Genomic DNA, 20988 nt, shown 5'->3' on the forward strand with positions numbered 1-20988 from the left:
TTGCATAAAAAACTGCTAAAGTTTGTGACAAAATTGAAAACTAATCCATGGCCAAAAAACATTTCCCAATATCTTATTATCAAACCCGTAAGGAAATTTTTTGTCCCTGCGTCTGGAAAGACGTGAATAATGAAATACATAACAAAAATATTGAAATTTGAACTTTTTGTAAAAAAAAATGCAAAAAATCGTGATGTTAAAAAGTTGAAATAAATCCAAAACCACTAGAAACTATGCAGTAACCTATTATAAATTGGGGGGGGGGGGTTGTCCAACAATGGGGTTGGGGGTAAACAGCGATGTGGGGGTTCAAAAGTGGGGATGTCTTCAACCTCTAAGAACCGCCCTTCAAACTATAAGTTTAAGTCTCCAAAACAGTTTGAGCTGAAACAGAGCTGAAAAGCTCTAAGCGCAATTAATGCCCGCTGGGCGCTACCCGTGTATCCTGTATTTGAGGACGCAAAGTCAAAAGCGTGAGAAAAAATGCGTGAGAAAAATCGCATAAAAAACGACAGGACTAATATGATTGCTACAAACACAAGAAAATGCAATCGTATTCCGTACAATCGAGACAATCGAGCTGCTCATACAACTTTAGACAAGCCAAGAGAAGCACACAAACACCTGATTGAAAAAAATGAAATTGGTTAGTACCAGAAAAATTGATTCAATTCGTAGTAGCAATAACTAAAAATCTGTTATACGTAAAAGCAACAAAAAAACGATTGGCAAAAAATAGCTCATATCGTCTAAAAACCGGCAAAAAAATTGAAAAGCTTCAAAATAGCGTAAAACATTATTTTAATACCAAAAAATGTCAAAACGCCATCAAAACAAACTGAAAATTAAAAAATAGACCCAAGTCTGCCTAAAATACGACCTTTAAGAATTTCTGAAAAGCAAATGCTTTAAAAAATCTCCTCATAAATAAGAAACAGCTCGCTAAGCAAAACTTTCCAACTACATTTCTGGCTTCAGTAATTATTTTTTGATCCACCAAGGTCTAGAATAGTTGACAAAAATAACCCCCGACAAATTGAGAAGTACACCTAGGGCTGAAAAAACTTTAATAAATTTCAAAAAAACTCTTAAAAAGGTCATTAGAAGTACTTATGTCTTGCTAAAGACCTTTATAAAAAAACATAGCCGGCAGATTGCCGGAAAATAACCGCTGTTGACGCTCTTGATACACATCGGGATTGAAACAGAAAAAGAAAAGAAGAGATAAATTGATCGATTTTTAAATTGACCAATAAATTGACCGCACAATTTAATGAACTTTGATAACCTAATTCTCCAGACTTAATGACCGGGCTTTATCGGTTTTTATCCCGTCTCTTTTGATTTTGATCTTTTGACTCTCACAGTATTCACCACACTGCGTAATTAAATGCCTGAAAGAATTTAAAATCAATTCACTCGAAACAGTGAAAGAAGTACGCCAGAAGTCAAACGAGAAAATCGTACCTCATGTAAAACGAAAAACGTAATGAAAAGGTAAAGCAAATTTTAAAAAAGGAGAACGCATAAAAATAGCCGTTGAGAGGCTGACGGCGGCTATTAAAAATAAACAGATACATTCTTAGAAAATGAACAAAATTTAAAAATTGAACAGTATTAGAATTAATTTTCAGTTTCGACGTCAGAGCATTCATCCAAAAACCTGACCCTACTTTCTCTATTGTGTAGAATATCTTTCATTGGTTTTAAAATCAAAACTTTAAAGGAAACAGGTCAAAACTAAAAAGCATAAAACCATTTATTACCAACATGCAACACCAAGAAATGTTCACAGAAAAAAATATCAGTGCTTTCAATCGTAAAGATCGGTCAAACGCATCTCAAAAGTAACTCACAAAATTCTCAAAATTGCACTATAATGTGAGAAACACCACAACCACAAAAATTGAGAAAAATAAAAGGCTAAGATCTGGAACTAATTCAAAACTCAGAAAGCGGAATGGAAAAAATTGGAAAAAAGATTGGAAAAACGTCGAAACAATTTGGAAACGCCAAAAATTGGTCATTTTATTGGGATCGTTTTGAAAAATTTTCAAACAAGTGCAAAAATAATTTGTATTTGAATGAAACGAAATTGGAAATCTTGACGCTGCTCAACAAGGCTCATTCTTTTATCTTAAAAATCTGAACTTCCAGAAAAATTTGACAAAACCCCCGAAACAGGTTTAGCGTAAGTACAAATAAATAGAAAACGACTTCATCTAAAAACTGAAAAAGCAACTCCTATTTCGAAATGAGCCTTTGCCATAAACACTTATTACAGAAAAGTGCATTCAAAGATTAAAACATAACCGACTAAAGTCGGGCCAATTGCTCTCAAACGACCGGGGAGCAGTTGTCTTCGTCCGTAGCTAGCCACATTTTTGGGACGCTAGCTTTAGCTTAAATGAAGGGGCGTGGGGTGAGCGCAGCAAGTGGGGGCAACGGGGATCTTTGGCGCTGCATGGGTCCCTTTTGTCGTGAACGATGTGCAGGGGTGGGTGTCGGGCTGATGTGGGGGCGGAATTGGGGATGTGGGATCAATTTCTAACAACCGCCCTTCACAATATAAGTATAGGTAACCAAAACAGTAGTGAGACCAGTGAGCTGAAAGGCTCTATGAGCAAATAATGATTTCTTAGAAAGTGATAGTTAAATCATTTATGATAGTACATTACCATATTTCAGCAAAAATGAGAGTAATAGATTGTGAGTATTAGATGGTGTGAGAGATAAAACGAGAAAGAGAAGGGAAGAAACCCCAACCGACACACACACAGAGAGAGAGAGAGAGAGCTTTTCCCTGATGTGATTCGACCCAGTTTCAGTTTGCTAGTTTTAGTTTTCTAGCCTTGTTAGTAATTAAATCCGAGAAAACTGAGAACCACAAAATTTACAAGAAAAGTTTCAAGATTTCGCAGTGAAAGAACAGTTCCCTACCAAATTCTTTGTCTCCCGAGTTTTACCATGTAACCCATCTACCAAACCTAAAAAGTTTCTTTGGCCAGTTTTGATCGTTAAACTCAGAATAGGACAAAAATAATCAAACATTTTGAAAACAATTGCAAATTTTGAAATATTGCTGAAAATCTTGATAATAAAATCTTCAGAACCAAGTCATTGTCCCAACAGACTATCCGGTATCCCAATTTCAAGTCCTATAGTTTCACTGACTCATTGATTCATAAATTTTCCAAAAATTGAAAATTATTAAATTTTATTGAAAAGTTAAGAAAACGTGAGTCATTAAAATATTGATAACCATTGCGGTAACTGTAAACTATGCAGCAGCTCATTATCAAACCTCTTGTCCTTGAGCCCCTGGTGCCAGGAAAACTCAAAAAATATTCAAAAAAACTTAAAAAAAACTTGAAATAATTTTTCAAAAATATGCTAAAATTCGTGATACTAAAAATCTTGAAAAACATTCATTCCAATGTTTTGTCAAAAAAATACTAAAACTCGTAATGTTAAATCTTGAAAAACATTTCATGACATCTAGAAACTATACCGTAAGCTGTTATCAAGCCCTAGAAGAGGTTCGTTGGCTCTTGAGGCTCGAGACAACTAAAAAAGATAACAATTTTCGAAAAACTTGAAAAGCTTGCAAGTTTTTTGTCAACATAAATGCTAAAATTAGTGATGTTAAAATGTTAAATCCATTCCATTACACCTAGAATCTATGCATTGACCTATAATCAAACACTGGACGAGGTTCCTTGACACCTAGGGCTAAAAAAAACTCAAAATTGACACAAAAATTTCAAAAGCATGAAATGTGAAAATTCGTATAAAATATCGTCTATTTGTTTGGATCACCAAAAACATAAAGCTCTTAAAATGATTCATAGAAAGTACTTATGTCTTGCGAAAGACCTTTATCAACTTTTACCAGCCTCAATTTTAGACTGGTTAAACCAAAATTCGAAAAATGCCGAAAAACACTAAAAATTTCAACATTTTGGGCTCAAAAACTCCTGAAAATGACCATTTAACCTTAAACTACGGCCTTCCCTGTAGCTTCACCAAAAAAAGCACTTCAGGGACTACTAAATTTCATTATTTTTCAGCTTATTTGGTCTCTTGTTAAATTCAATTAAATTCTAAAAGCTCAAAAAAGACCATTGCAATCACTTAAAATCTATAATGAAAAAGCACCTTCAAGTAGAGCTAAACCAAGCTGGATAATTCCAAGCTATTTCATTGGTATGGTATTTTAAGTTTAAAAATTTTTAGCTGATTTCAGCTGATTTTAGTTTATTAGCTGATCTCAAATAACCTTCATTTAGAGTGACACACACCCATTTGAACTTATCTCTTTGAATTAAAGTAAATAAAAGTCAATTTCAAATTGAGGAAGTCATTTTTGAGAGTGAGGTAAGTCAAGTGTGACCAAAATTTTAATCACGCGCATGAACAACAAAACTCGCTCCACTAAGAGCGATAAATGACGTCACACATGCAATTCAATGAAATTGCATGAACGAATGAACAAAAAGTGGCTGTGACGTCATATGGTCGTAACAAAAATCATGACGACGAAATAAAAAAAACAAGAGAAGGCCAATAATAGCCCCAGCTATCGCTGTGCGGTTATTAATTAGTTCACATACCATTTGAACCTACATAGAAAACTTAATAAATCCTGAACAAAACTCCTAAAAATCCTGAACAAAGTTCACAAAAACTAGAAACAAAATTCAACCTCACAGTAATTTCCAAAAACTGTAACTAATAAACATGGTTTGAGGTTGGGTAAGGGTTAACCACTAAGCTACTTGCGTTTGGCCAAATCGCTTGTATTTTAGCAACAAAATTTATTCAGAATGAGAGCCACTTAGATCATTCAAAAATGAAGAACTCAAGCGCGAAAAAGTCACTAAGTGAGTTTTCCAGAACAAAAGCGCAAAAACGGTCAAGATATAATTTTGCATTAGAAAGGCACACACGTTTACATTAATTGCTTCAAACGTCGTTCGAGAGCAGAGAGCAATTTGAAAAACTCGGTAGAATACTTGAACCGGTAGAATACCAATACTTATCTTTGAGTCGTAAAAAGGAGAGCGCCTAAATAATAGCCGTTGAGGCTGCCCGTGGCTATTAAAAAACAGAAACTTACGATTGGAGCGGTAAAATAGTGGCGTGTAGAGCTCCAGTGAGCAAGTGTTGTCTGTAGTGTTGTGAGAGTCCCTCTAGCGGGTCATGTCTCAAATGGGAAGCACAGGAAGTGAAGGTGCTGGGAAAACTTCTAGGGATACACCACTTGTTCTCTCTTTGAGTTGAACTCTCACTCGCCGAGTAGCCCTAGAAAACAGAGAACACAACCTGTATAGCTTCTGCATGTTTTCCTTGTTTAAGCTTTCTTCAACTCGACGAATTATGCAAATTAAAACAGCATTCAAACTTGTTAATGAATGGCACTCATTTACGCACTTTGTGTACAGAAAGGGAGTGTAAAAGACGGCTTGTGCAACTAAATTGGTTGCTGTCTTCAATAAATATCCGCTGGACAATAGAACCAGCAAAACAATTGAACTAGAGTTCAGATCAAATTAAACCCGCAACAGTAACACCCATAGTAGCCATGGACCCCAATCAACCATACAACGCCATTAACTTTTGATCTGCATTCATTACGCCTTCACACCCTCAAACAATACTGATCAGTTATTTTGACTGGGGCTAGGGGTATCAGCCGACACATAAAAGACCAACCTATTGGCCGACGGATTTCTTCAGGACGAAGTGAAACTGACATAAATCCGACTTGGATAATTAAAATGGTGTTATTAGAAGCTTCCGACTTAATTATGTTCGGCCGCGATAATTTGTTCGGTTGTGATAGATTCATATCAAGTCCCATGGACCGCTGAGGCGTGGCCAAATTAGCTAATAGTTATAACCAATTCATGTTTGTTTTCAAATTGAAGGACACTACGTCCTTAATGTGCGGGTAACTATTTTTTAGTTTTAGTTATACTTTTTAGTTTTATAAAAATTTTTTAGTTATACTTTTTAGTTAATCATCGGCTGTACGGTCTGTCGGCTAATTTGCATGTCGGCCAATTGACGGGCCACGATTCTGACTGAGTGAAATTGAACAAAGATCATCTAACTACCAAAATTGCATTAAACCCTAACTTAAAACCTTTATAATATCAACAGTTATATTGGTTGGGTAAAGGTCAACTAACAGCAACCACCACTCAAACAATCACCGATTGAATTAACACCAAATATATGTTACAATGTATGCTTTAACTCGAACGAGTAAGATTGAAGCAAACGGAGAAACAATTCTGTTAAGGCTTTATTTGAAATCCAAACTGACCTTCACCGGACCAAAGTTAACCTCGGTATGCAAATCAAACTAAAAAAAACAAGTTCAGCAATAAAACTTGATAGAGCTAAAAATTGAAACTGAAAAAACCAGGCAATGTTTAAATCGCAGAAAACATTAAATCAAGTGCAATGAGGAAGCTAGCTCATTTGCGATGGCACAATGTTCCGATCCCGCTTACACAGTCTTGTCTCGATTGTCTACTAATTGAAGCAGATATAGATTGCTGTTAAAGTAGTTCATAGTTCGGTATCCAAATCTTTTTAATTCTTAAAAAAGGACAGACGTCTGTACAAAACAGTTCATACTAGTGAGATCAAATTTCGTTATTTCACTAGACTGAATACTCGAACAAATGAAATGACAGAGATGAAATTAACTCTAGCGGAAAATCAAAAGTAGAAAAAAAGCGATTTTACCAAGTGAACAACTAATTACAAAACAAAATCCCATTTTCAAACTAAATCACATACTTTAATGTCTTTTAAGTAACAAGTGGGCTCTGTTTAATTTCGATTAGATTTCAAATTCTCAATGAAGACTTAAAACATCGAGAAGTGAAACAAAATTGATCTCTGCGCTCACATATAAATCTAAACTAACGTCGGGCGAATTGCTCTCAAACGACCGGCGAGAGGCTGGATTCGTCAGTAGCTAGCCACAGTTTAGTGAGGCTAGCATTAGCTTGATTCGACTCCGCAATTTTAGTTTTCTAGCCTTGCTAGTAAATAAATCAAATAAAAAACTGATAATTTAAGTTTGCAAAATACTGCAAAATTTAAAAGAAAAGCTTCCCGATTTCGCAGTGAAAAGGTTCAAAACTATTTTTTATCTCTGGAGTTCTATCAAGTAACCCATCTGCAAGATTTGAAAAATTTAGTTGGCCAGTAATGATCGGTAAACTCAGAAAAGGACAAAAATATTTAAAAACTTTGAAGACAATTGCAAATTTCAACAAAATTTTGCTAAAATTCAAGATATTAAAATCTTCAAAACCATTTCATTGTCTCAAGAGAATGTCCAGTATCCCTATTTCAAGCTTTTAATAGTCTCACTAGCTCATAGAGATCAAAAAACTTGCAATATGATACTTTGAAAATTTTAAAATTATATCAAGAAAATTGATAAAGCTGGAGCCATTAAAATCCCTAAGACCCTGGTGCCGGAAAAAAATTCAAAGAGATACAAAAAAACATGAAAAAATTGCAAATACTTCAGAAATTGCTAAATTCGTGATGAAAAAACATTCCATTACATCTAGAAACTATCCAGTAATCTATAATCGAACCCTAGAGGAGGTTATGTGCCTCTTGAGGCTGGAGAAAACTAACAAATGACAAAAAATCCAAAAACTTAAAATGCAAGTTTTATCAAAAAAATTGCTAAATATTGTGATACTAAAAAGTTGAAAATTATTCCACGGCCAAAAAAATATTTTCAGTAAATTATTATCAAACTCTAACGGAGGTTTGCTGACCCCTGAAGCTGAAAAAACCTAAATAATGACATTTAATGTCAAAAAAATGAAATGCAAGTTTTAGCAAAAACTTCTAAAACTCGTGATGTTAAAATCTTGAAAAACACTCCATTACATCTAGAAACTATACAGTAACCTATTGTCAAACCCTAGAGGAAACTCCTGGGCTCTTAAGGCTGGAGAGGCCTAAAAACGACAAAAATCCCAAAAAACTTGAGAAAATTCGTTATCAAAAAATTTATATAAATTGTGATAACAAAAAGTTGGAAACTAATCCATGGCTAAAAAAATTCCAGTAAATTGTTATCGAACCCTAACGGAGGTTTTCTCTTAGGCTGAGAAAACCTGAATAATGACAATAAATGTGAAGACGTGAATAATGAAAAATAAATGTCAAAAAAAGTTTGCACCGTTTGTCAAAAAATGCAAAAATTTGCAATGTTAACACGTTGAAACCATTCCACTACCACTGGAAACTGTGCAATAGCCTGTTATAAAACCCCAGAGGAGGTTACTTGACACATAGGGCTGATAAAGCTCAAACATGACAAATTTTCAAAAATCTTGAAAAACAAGTGATAATTACTATAAAATTGCGTGTTTTTAGCGATCGGTTTTTCGTCAGTAGCTAGGCACGGGAAGGGGGTAGCTAGCTACCGGGGGAATGATGGGGGTGGGCAACCGTGGGGTGCGGGGGGTCGACAGTGGGGGTGTCTTCAATCTCTAAGCACCGCCCTTCACACCATAAGTTCAAGTCTCCAAAACACTTTGAGCTGAAACAGAGCTGAAAGGCTCTATGAGCATTTAATACCCACTGGGCGCTACCTGTTTATCCCGTTTTTGAGGACGAAAAGTCAAAAGCCTCAGACGAATAATCGGTCAAGCGAAAAATCGTTTGAGAGCAAATGATAAAACTCCTATTTTATCAATTGCTCTCAGACGATTTTCAAATACCTCACAGTAAGCAAAATTAAATACCTCACAGTAAAACCCAAAAACTGAAACCACTAAACAGAAGCACAGAAAACTGAGTATGAAATAGCTAGGACATCTAACTGATAATAACTTACAAAACGACAAAAACAATATTAGGACCAACTTCTTTCTCCAAAACTTGTATTCTTTTATTACAAAACTCAATTTTAGAAAAATTAATGAGGTCAAACTTATTCCTTTTGAAAAAGAAAGTGAGATAAAGGTAGGCCTTGGTTTTGATCGATTGAGATCTTGATGAAAGACATTGGCAAGAAAAAAAAACAAAAAATGAAGAACTCAAAACTCACTCAACTTCTTAGAACAATTTTGTTTCGAGTCAAAACCATTAATAATTTCTAGCCATTACTGCAATCAACGAGATCTTTGATTACTCTTTAATAAATATACAAAAAACAATCAAAATCAAGACAAAATTAAAAAATAAATAAAGAAAAACATTTAAAATAATCAACACCACAAGCGCCATCAACACAAAAATTGACGTGAATTTTGAATAAATTTCACTAGAATTAACACCAGATCAAAAAACAAAATCCATTGAAACAAATCTTTTGCAATTTCGCAATGTGTAAAAGACAATTTTTATCACGTAAACTAATTCTACTAAACAACAGAAAATGAGATCCAGAAATCAACATCTGCCACATCAAAACAAACTGTGGAGTCTCTCAGGCAAAAACTTCATTATATTATTGTTCAGCATGCTTGTTAAATTCAATTAAATTCTAAAAGCTGAAAAAAGACCATTGCAATCACTTAAAAATCTATACTGAGAATGCACCTTCAAGTAGAGCTCAACCAAGCTAGACAATTCAAAGCTATTCCATTAGTACGGTATTTTAAGTTTGGCCCTCAAACTTGCCAAACTTTTGCTTCCACAAAAAAATAGTTCACATACCATTTAAACCCACGTTTAGAAAATTTAGAACATCCTGAACAAAACTTCAATTTCTTTCAAAATACTGATTCCAAAAACTATAAACCAAGTTCATCCTCACAGTAATTTCCAAAAACTGTAACGAATAAACATAGTTTGAGGTTGGGTAAAGGTTAACCATTAAGCTACTTGCTTTTGGCCAAATCGCTTAAATTTTAGCAACAAAATTTATTCAGAATGAGAGCAACTTAGATCATTCAAAAATGAAGAACTCAAGCGCGAAAAAGTCACTAAATAAGTCAGTTTTCTAGAACAAAAGCGCAAAAACGGTCAAGCTATAATTTTGCATTAGAAAGGCACACACGTTTACAAAAAAAGCTTCAAACTTCGTTCAAGAGCCATTAAACATCTTTACTAAAAACTCAAAAACTTAATAATTAAAGTAATCAATGCCATAAAGTACAAAGTGAAAACATTATTTATGTTCATTTAGACCTTATTACAACTTCAAAGAGACCAGTCAGCAATAGGGATCAGTAAAAAACCAACAAAGAGCAAAAATTGAAAACCAAAAGGAAGAATTTTAAAGGAAATATTTAGTATCAAAGCAAGCAAAATCAACAGTTGCCCGAGGAGCAAATATGACAACAACATATAAAAACCATTAAAACAAATGAATCGCATTGAGCATTCTTCGCAGGAAATTCACCAGCAAAAAAACAGCCGACAGATTGCCGGAAAATAGCCGCGATGGACGCTTGTGGCCTTCCATGGAATTGAAACAATTAAAGAAATAAGATAGACAGATTGACCACCAGTGCCTAGTTAGACCACTAGATTTTGGCTTCTATTCGTACAGTCATTTTTGTGAGACTCATACGCTCTATAAGGGAAAAGCCCTTAAATTTTTTTTCCAAAATTAACTGAAATCAAAAACTGAAGACCCTAATACTCAAGAATTAGGGCATATACGTTTGGCACTACTTAGATGCACACTATTGATCTTTAACTAGTAAATGTTCATAAATTTTGAAGTTCATAAAGCGAGTTCATAAAACATTTTTTTGAGAAAGGCAAGTCACGCAATTGACCGATAAGCAGACCAAATGAAGTCACGCAAACCAATTTTAACTGTAAAGCAGTAGAATTCATTGATATTGAAAAGTCGATGGTCACAGGAATAATTGATGGAGACGACGAATTAAAGCTGATGCCCCCAACAATAGCCGCTATCGCTTCGCGGCCATTAAGCAGAACAGACGTCAAACCACAAGAAAGAAAAATGGCTCTAAAAACCTAGGTCCAAACTCAATTGCTTTTTTTTCTTAAAAAACGAAGAGACAAGCAATAGCCTTAATATCGCTACACGGTTAGTAGAACCCGCAAATGTTGAGAAAGTTAAAATAACTGGACAAGATTTAACAAGTTGAGAAAATTTACCAGAAATGTGAGCAAACAATCAACAAAAAAGACATGTTATTAAAAAATTTAAACATCGCTAACTCCTAGAAAAGGGAGAAATTCTAAAACCAAAACTATTTAATTTTACTCTCTACACTTGATGGGCTATTTAGTGATACCACTTTCAACTCTACGATAAATACATCGATCGACAAAACTGACTAAAGAAAAAACCCGAGTTAGCATATAGATCCTTCGTCAACAAGTGGGGTCGGCACAATGAAAATCAGACTTCATAGTCCTAGGATTTCACACGCAAAACAACTGAAAAAACATACCACTGAAAACACAAGTGAAACATAGCTGGCAGATTGCCAGAAAATAGCCGCAATAGATTCGTAGATCGGCAGTCTAAAAAACAGTAAAAAAGACAAGACCAAAAAATTCGTCTTTTCATTGAAGGCTGACCTGTTATATTTTGATTAAAAATCTGTATAAGGTATTGCTGCCTCTATTAGCTGATCTCAAATAACCTTCATTTAGAGTGACACACACCCATTTGACCTTATCTCTTTCAATTAAAGTAAAAATCAATTTCAAAGTGAGGAAGTCATTTTTGAGAGTGAGGTAAGTCAAGTGTGACCAAAAATTTAATCACGCGCACGAACAAAAAACTCGCTCCACTAAGAGCGAAAAATGACGTCACATGCAATTCAGTTGAAATTGCATGAACGAGTGAACAAAAAGTGGCTGTGACGTCATATGGTCGTAAAAACATCATGACGACGAAATAAAAAACATAGCAGGACAAGTCCTGACGTACAATTTAAAGAATTTTCATTGACTTAACAAACAACTAGACGTAAAACGGACAATGAGTGAATTGGGAAAACCATTTCTAAAAAATCAGATGAAAAAAAAACAGAAAATCAATGTCAAAATGCTGCTAGGGAGAACAAAAAACCACTAAGTGTCAAAATGCCGCACGTGAACGAAAAAACTACTAGGGAGAAATGAAAATTTAATTCTAACAAAAAACTAGGTCCAGAATGAGCTGTGAATCGATTGGGAAAACGATTTAAAAAAATTCAATCCAAAAAATTGAAAAAACAGTAAAAATCAGAGTGAAATTGCCGCATGTGAACAAAAAAAACCACCACCGAGAAACCGAATTTTTGTTCAAACACCGTTTTCTCACTCTACTTTAAAATTAGAGCAAAAATTCACGCCACAAAACCACTCGCTTTTTCGCTCCATTTCCTGTTTCGGCGTGACCAAAATCACCACTCCAATTTGACTTCAAAAATCATGAAAATGCGTGAACAGATATCTTAAAAAAACATAGCCGGAAGAAATTCCGGAAAGGACTCGAAGTGAAAATCCATTTACACGCCATCCAACTACTCAACAAACAAAACGTGCCTTCACTAATTTATGATAATCTGGAAACAAAACCATGAAAAAAAGTAAAGACAATAAAATCAAATCCGTTAAAATATAATAAAAAATCTGATCAAATTTTGTCAAAAAATAAGATCCCGAAAAAATATATCTGCCAAAATAACTTCATCAAAACAACTAGTACTTACTAAAGACACTTATGAGAATTTTGAAAAAAAATTACTTTAGGCTAAATTATGAAAAGAAAGCTCTTAAAAACAACTTTGACTGTTAAACTGGAAAAAGTTATCAAATTTTTTAAATTTCAAAAGCATACAAATCTAAAGAAAAATTCCCATCAACCAATAGGGTATCCAGATGCTCGCAAAACAACAGGCAAGTCATAATAGGCTAAAAACCGAAAAAAAAACGAGAAACTGCAAAAAATTAAAAACATACCCGGCAGATTGCCGGAAAATAGCCACCGTTGATTCCAATAAGCATGATTGGGATTGAAATAACAGATATTGAAAAAAAAAGATTTTTGTACAATAACATTTTTTAAGTCCGATTTATTTTGATGGCATTTCGTAGTTGAACATACTTCTTTTTCTTAGAGAGAGGCTACAGGGGCTACTATCAATAACAATAAGCATTAGAGAGGTAACTAATACTTATAGGACCGACGTTCAAATAGCAGGCATCTAAAATTGGGCTTCATGGGTTTATCCCGTTTCTATTTCTGACTTCAATTTTTTATACTGACTCTGTTCATTTTGAATTGCTTTGCTGAGCAACTGATGTTCTAAATCACTTTTAGCAGAATGAGCGAAGAGAGAAACTAGCCTAGAGAAGTCAAAAAGATTTCACGCAAAATGTTGAAAAAGCGGCAAAATGAGGTAAAGCGAAACATTTTTTTTATTCGACGAAGAAAAAAAAATTGGAGCGCTATAATAGCCGGCTGAGAAGATGAGGGCGGTTATTAAAAAATAGTTCTAATTTTCGCCATTTTTTGTCATATTTCTCAACAAAAAAAATGATTCTTACCCAAAAACCATCAAAGCGTTACCGAAACCAGCCTAAAATTAAACCAAAATCATAACCAAACCTCTTAACCAAAATAAATAAAAAAAAACTACTTTAAAATGCCGCACGTGAACAAAAAAATTTCGCTCGCTTAGAGAAAATTTTTTCACACATCAATTTCTCGCTCTCTCAAAAACAGCGGTATGAACAAAAACCACTCTCTTTTCGCTCCGCTCTTCACTTTTGTTCACCACCAAAATCACTCCAAATTTTTTCACGCGTTTCATTTCCCGCTTCAAAAATCACTCCAATAAAATTGATTAAAAAAGGACTTCTCCAATATTCCTCTTCGAGTCGTAAAAAGACAGCGCCCCAATACAATTCAAATTCTTTGAATTGCAAAAACCAAGAGAAGGCCAATAATAGCCCCAGCTATCGCTGTGCGGCTATTAATAAATGGTATAGGGCAAAAGGGGGGGAGGGGGTATCAAAACCATCTAAAATGTGCCGTGAGTTCATGCCTACACAGTTCAGTGGGGTGGAGGGAGGGCGACTGGAGGATGGAGTGTGTTTGGGAGTGGTGTTGGCTCATAATTTAGGAACACCTCACACTGAATTTATGTATGACTCCATAACAGTTTCAGGGAATCGCACAGAGACAAGTAGGGCTGTAAGGAAACTGCTCTATGACTTAATGCCCTCGGGATTTACAATTTTATCCCAATTTTTTTTAACAAAATCTATGGGATTCCGTTTAGGAATTTTTACATGACTATTCCCTGACTTTAAGGGAAAACCTTATATAAAAACCTCATATCATCAAAACAAAAAATTCCAAAAGTCCCTTTTGAACACTGCAAATGATACCACTTCATACCTTTCAAATCAATATTTGGGGAATCAAGTTGTCAGAAAATACCGGCTAAGCATACATTCCCTTTTCTCATTACATGTGGTCGGAACAATAAGACAATCGCAACACAGTTACCTTCAGCTAAGTGTTGCAGATTTTTTGAAAAATTTTTGCTTACCCAACCTGAAGACTAGCACCTTTGCAGTCAGCATAATCCGCTCCTCCGGTGGATTTTGCAAATCCGGTTTTCTCACTCTACTTTAAAATTAGAGCGAAAATTCACGCCACAAAACCACTCGCTTTTTCGCTCCATTTCCTGTTTCGGCGTGACCAAAATCACCACTCCAATTTGACTTCAAAAATCATGAAAATGCGTGAACAGATATCTTAAAAAAACATAGCCGGAAGAAATTCCGGAAAGGACTCGAAGTGAAAATCCATTTACACGCCATCCAACTACTCAACAAACAAAACGTGCCTTCACTAATTTATGATAATCTGGAAACAAAACCATGAAAAAAAGTAAAGACAATAAAATCAAATCTGTTAAAATATAATAAAAAATCTGATCAAATTTTGTCAAAAATTAAGATCCCGAAAAAATATATCTGCCAAAATAACTTCATCAAAACAACTAGTACTTACTAAAGACACTTATGAGAATTTTGAAAAAAAATTACTTTAGGCTAAATTATGAAAAGAAAGCTCTTAAAAACAACTTTGACTGTTAAACTGGAAAAAGTTATCAAATTTTTTAAATTTCAAAAGCATACAAATCTAAAGAAAAATTCCCATCAACCAATAGGGTATCCAGATGCTCGCAAAACAACAGGCAAGTCATAATAGGCTAAAAACCGAAAAAAAACGAGAAACTGCAAAAAATTAAAAACATACCCGGCAGATTGCCGGAAAATAGCCGCCGTTGATTCCAATAAGCATGATTGGGATTGAAATAACAGATATTGAAAAAAAAAGATTTTTGTACAAAAACATTTTTCAAGTCCGATTAATTTTGATGGCATTTCGTAGTTGAACATACTTCTTTTTCTTAGAGAGAGGCTACAGGGGCTAATATCAATAACAATAAGCATTAGAGAGGTAACTAATACTTATAGGACCGACGTTCAAATAGCAGGCATCTAAAATTGGGCTTCATGGGTTTATCCCGTTTCTATTTCTGACTTCAATTTTTTATACTGACTCTGTTCATTTTGAATTGCTTTGCTGAGCAACTGATGTTCTAAATCACTTTTAGCAGAATGAGCGAAGAGAGAAACTAGCCTAGAGAAGTCAAAAAGATTTCACGCAAAATGTTGAAAAAGCGGCAAAATGAGGTAAAGCGAAACATTTTTTTATTCGACGAAGTAAAAAAAAATTGGAGCGCTATAATAGCCGGCTGAGAAGATGAGGGCGGTTATTAAAAAAATAGTTCTAATTTTCGCCATTTTTTGTCATATTTCTCAACAAAAAAAATGATTCTTACCCAAAAACCATCAAAGCGTTACCGAAACCAGCCTAAAATTAAACCAAAATCATAACCAAACCTCTTAACCAAAATAAATAAAAAAAACTACTTTAAAATGCCGCACGTGAACAAAAAAATTTCGCTCGCTTAGAGAAAATTTTTTCACACATCAATTTCTCGCTCTCTCAAAAACAGCGGTATGAACAAAAACCACTCTCTTTTCGCTCCGCTCTTCACTTTTGTTCACCACCAAAATCACTCCAAATTTTTTCACGCGTTTCATTTCCCGCTTCAAAATCACTCCAATAAAATTGATTAAAAAAGGACTTCTCCAATATTCCTCTTCGAGTCGTAAAAAGACAGCGCCCCAATACAATTCAAATTCTTTGAATTGAAAAAAACAAAGAGAAGGCCAATAATAGCCCCAGCTATCGCTGTGCGGCTATTAATAAATGGTATAGGGCAAAAAGGGGGGAGGGGGTATCAAAACCATCTAAAATGTGCCGTGAGTTCATGCCTACACAGTTCAGTGGGGTGGAGGGAGGGCGACTGGAGGATGGAGTGTGTTTGGGAGTGGTGTTGGCTCATAATTTAGGAACACCTCACACTGAAATTATGTATGACTCCATAACAGTTTCAGGGAATCGCACAGAGACAAGTAGGGCTGTAAGGAAACTGCTCTATGACTTAATGCCCTCGGGATTTACAATTTTATCCCAATTTTTTTAACAAAATCTATGGGATTCCGTTTAGGAATTTTTACATGACTATTCCCTGACTTTAAGGGAAAACCTTATATAAAAACCTCATATCATCAAAACAAAAAATTCCAAAAGTCCCTTTTGAACACTGCAAATGATACCACTTCATACCTTTCAAATCAATATTTGGGGAATCAAGTTGTCAGAAAATACCGGCTAAGCATACATTCCCTTTTCTCATTACATGTGGTCGGAACAATAAGACAATCGCAACACAGTTACCTTCAGCTAAGTGTTGCAGATTTTTTGAAAATTTTTGCTTACCCAACCTGAAGACTAGCACCTTTGCAGTCAGCTTAATCCGCTCCTCCGGTGGATTTTGCACATCCCTAATTTATCTAATTTGAGCATGTAGTTTTCATCGTGTCTTCACGTAGCTTAGATAAAACAAACAATTTAAATTTCTCTGATTCGGCAAAATCATAAATTTTTTTAAAGAAAAATTCAGACCGGAAAAGAAATTTTTCTACTTTTTATTGCTGAGATGTTAAATTTTGATTAAAGACCTGTCTAACTTAATGCTGCCTCTACTAGCAGCTCTCAAATAAATTTCAATTAGATTGGCAAACACTCAGTTGACCACATCTCTGATTTTAAGAAAAGTTATTTGATAGTTAGGAAAGTAATTTTCGAGCGGCCACACGTGGCCAAAAAAAACGAATCACTCGGACAAACTAAAAATTCGCTCCACCATGAGTGAAAAATGAGTTCACTCAGCAACCGAATTTGCCCGAATTAATGAACCAAAAGCACGGAAGTATCCCTGACTAAACAAAAAACATGACATAGAAATGACAAAGAAATGATTTGCAACTGAATGAACTGTAAAAACTTCCGCATGTGACCAGAAATCAAAATCGAAAAGGCACAATTTGATTCAAACACCGTTTTCTCAATCTAGTCCAAAATGTGAAAAAATTTCACGACGGTAAACCACTCGATTTTTGTTCCACTTCGTAGTTTGGCGCGAAAACTTCAGAGCACACAAGATTTTTTCAAAGAAGTCCGCTCAAAGATTAAAAAGCAATGCGATAACAAACAATAGTTAAAAAATTGAAACACGCGCCCATTATGCACTTGAACTTCATTATTGGGCTCTCAAAAACACTGTGGTAGTGGTATCTATCAATTGCAGAGGGCTACATATCAATGCAGCATTAATAAAAAATTATTGCTACAAAAACCTAATAAGCAAAAAATCGAGCCAAATGGACGAATAACCAAATAACGTCGGATGACATGCTCTCAAACGACTGGCGAGAAGTTGGCTTCGTCAGTAACTAGCTACGCTTAATCTTAATCGAAGGAGAGGATAGCTTAAGCTTTATCAAAGCAGCGTGGGATGAGCGCCGCGTGGGTGATGTGGGGAAGGGGTCTACGAAGTGCCTCTGACACCATAAATCTATGACTTCAAAACAGTTTCGGTGAGTCGCATACTTACAGTCTAGTAAGCCGAAAGGCTCTAACAGAACTTAATGCTCTCCGAGCTATACCTGTTTATCCCATTTTGGAGGACGAAAAGTCATAAGCATCAGACAAAAAATCGCACGAAAAAGACCGCAGGACTGATATAATTGCTACAAACTTCGCTTGAGAGCAACTGAAACACTGTTGAAAACTTTCTATCCATATCGACTATGGTTCTGGACTATCTAGACGAAAATTAATCAACTGAACACATGGCATGTTCAGATAACTTCTCTCGATCGGAAAAAAATTAATTTACACGGTAATTTTACTCCCTTTTGCGCGGTTTGAACAAGTAGTTGCATTCAAAAAAAACTCAAGAAAACCAATACTCCTCTTCAAATAGTTAAAACCCCATGAAAACCAATACTCCTCTAAGAGTCGCAAAAACCATGAGAATGTCAATAATAGCAGCCCGTTATGACCTTGGGGCTATTAAAAATAGGCGTCAATGGTTTTTCATTGCTAAGCGTCTCTAACATTAGTCAGTCAGTTCGCAATGCGAAAATTAAGAACCGATCTTTCGGCGATTTGGATAATCCCAGATTCACGAAGAATTTAAAAAACAGACAAAACAACCGTAACTACTGGTAATTAACAGAAAAATTTACTATAATGATTGAAATCTAGCCTTTCATTGCAAAAAGGGCAATAGAAACATACCTGAAACACGTAGTCTGAGCTGTCTCCTTTGATGCCGTGGAAAAATTCGTTACCAGATACACTGAGGAGCCAGTCAAGTTTTGCAGGCAACGAGACTCCAATCGCATGGCGACGACCATAGAAGCACAACCCACGCTGAACGAAAACATGATTGGATTAAATTCTCCGGCAGATCGAGACCAACAAGATTAAATAACTTCTGAACTTGATTAATTTGAATTTCCTCTTATTCCTTAGATCAGTTTTAAACGCCCCTCATCACATATGTTGTTATAGACATCAGCATTCGATTAGTCAATGACGAGCTCATTTTCATTTGAGATTAACTATCAATTATTGAAAAGCAGAATTATCTGTTTTTTGAACCCTTCCCATGGTCGATCGGACGTTGGTCCCTGCTCAATTAGTTTTCCGATCGTCAAAAATATCAAATATTAAATCGTGACATACAAATTTGGAAAATTTATATGTCACGATATTGATTGACCATGAAAATTTATTGTGATATTGAATGACCATGAAAAACATAACCGACTAAACGTCGGAAGAATTGCTCTTGAACGACTAGTGGGAGCTCTAATCAATTGCAGCCTGCTTCAGTCGGGGGGGGGGGTAGCCTAAATGGGACTAAGAAGTTCTATAGTGGGCTTCAAATAACCATATTAGAGGTTAACATATACCACTATTAAGATTTAAAGTAAAAAAATGACACCAGTTTCGGCGCACTTTTTATTTGACTTTTAGTATTAAATTGCCGCCAATTGAGTTCAGCTGCTTGAAATTGTGATTGAGAGAGAATTTTAGATCACGCGAAATGCAAAAAGTCAAGGGCGTAGAAGTCACTCGAAAAGTCAAAACCGTCAAGCGAAAATTTTGCATAAAAAAAAGACACACACGTTTACAATAATTGCTATGAACTGCGTTCAAGAGCAATTAATAAGGTGCTGTAGAAGTATATTCTAACCGATAAAAATTGAGCTGGCTTTGAGAATTTGAAGCGGAGACCAACAGCACATGTAAACACAATCTCCACCAGCTGAACTTTGCTCATTATCGGGTAGGCAAAGTCACTCAGAGTTAAAGCAGTGAGACCATACAGAGTACCACACAGCTTGTTGTCAGGCACACACCCTGAAAAGAAGAGATGGTGTGTAATATTGGCAAATTAGAAAAACCACCGACTAACCGGGGACGATTTGCTCACAATCGGCAGGCGAGAGGGCAGGGGTCTCGGGATAGTTTTCTGTTAAATCAGTCAGATAAAACAGTCAGATATTTAATACAAGTTCTGATTGAGAGCAAATAAAAGCGTTCCTGCATCGAAAGCAATGATTTTTATTTTCTGTGCTTCTATGTTTAATGTCTATTTTCACAATTACAATTGGTTTGTCGAGTTAATCGAATTAGGCTAAATTGATGGAGATCGATTACGGATGATTTCCAGCTTCAGGAAATTACCGATGAATGCAAACTACCCTCAGAGTAGATACCCCTGCATAATAAATGAGTGACTAACTCACCAGTGAGATATAGTTGAAACAGTTTGTGGTACACAAGAGCCACTTCTTTCGCATGTTTCATTGTGGCATTCTTGGGACCATAGTTAAAGCCTGCCAGCTTACGTAGAATACATCTTCCGAAATCCACTCTCTGGCATAGCAGTCGCAAACTTCTCCAGATAACACTGAAGAGAAGGTCAACGTTCGAAACTGGCACTGGGCAGCCAATCAGAGCCAAGGAACGTTTCAATGTAGCTGCTCCAGATGCGTAATTTTTCTAGAACACCAAGTCCCAAATACAAAACTGCCTAGCCTTACTTCCTCCCTCCAAAGAAAGAATTTGTGCCGACATAAAGGAGTAATACCAAAGAAACAGTTATTAACAAAAACACTCCAGGGGTTACTTCACACGAAAAATTGACTTTTTTAGATCATGAGGAGGTTCAAAGACTACTAATAAACTGAGACGAGAATATATCGATTGTTCTGAAATGATGCAGGCTTATCGAGTAAAACTACAGGCGATTAAAAAGTTTATGAAAATCAGAACAATGGCCCAAGGCTGCTTGAAGGACTTCACTAAAAATCTACAGCAAAACCTGGCTGCAATAAGAATCTGCAACATCTCCACACCTAGAAAAGATATTTCTTCATAATCAGTTACTCTGTATTCAATTTCGAGGGCGAGGAGGTATTTGTCCTCGATTTAGGTCTTTTCTAATTTCGGCTGTTAGAGTTATACTTCTGACCGTTCCCCGAAGCATGTCAGAACAACGAGATGGT

At 35.5% G+C, this 20988-nt stretch overlaps 1 protein-coding gene across 5 annotated transcripts in view; it reads right to left on the reverse strand.

The window, feature by feature from the left end:
• The window catches only part of LOC142353142 (uncharacterized), a 78852-nt gene that overhangs the window by 15108 nt on the left and 42756 nt on the right, over nucleotides 1-20988 (reverse strand). For 3 of the 5 annotated variants that reach the window (XM_075405354.1, XM_075405351.1, XM_075405350.1), the window contains 5 exons: nucleotides 20227-20482; nucleotides 19671-19837; nucleotides 18707-18841; nucleotides 6332-6370; nucleotides 5120-5304 (listed from right to left, as the gene is read on the reverse strand). In XM_075405354.1, coding sequence (XP_075261469.1) covers nucleotides 5120-5304; nucleotides 6332-6370; nucleotides 18707-18841; nucleotides 19671-19837; nucleotides 20227-20482 — 782 coding nt within the window. The remainder of the gene's footprint in view (nucleotides 1-5119; nucleotides 5305-6331; nucleotides 6371-18706; nucleotides 18842-19670; nucleotides 19838-20226; nucleotides 20483-20988) is intronic. The other 2 variants (XM_075405353.1, XM_075405352.1) reach the window with 1 other exon arrangement.

The sequence above is a fragment of the Convolutriloba macropyga genome, chromosome 14, assembly GCF_964194025.1.
Source record: "Convolutriloba macropyga chromosome 14, txConMacr16.3, whole genome shotgun sequence".
In the NCBI taxonomy this organism is placed as follows: Eukaryota; Metazoa; Xenacoelomorpha; order Acoela; family Convolutidae; genus Convolutriloba; species Convolutriloba macropyga.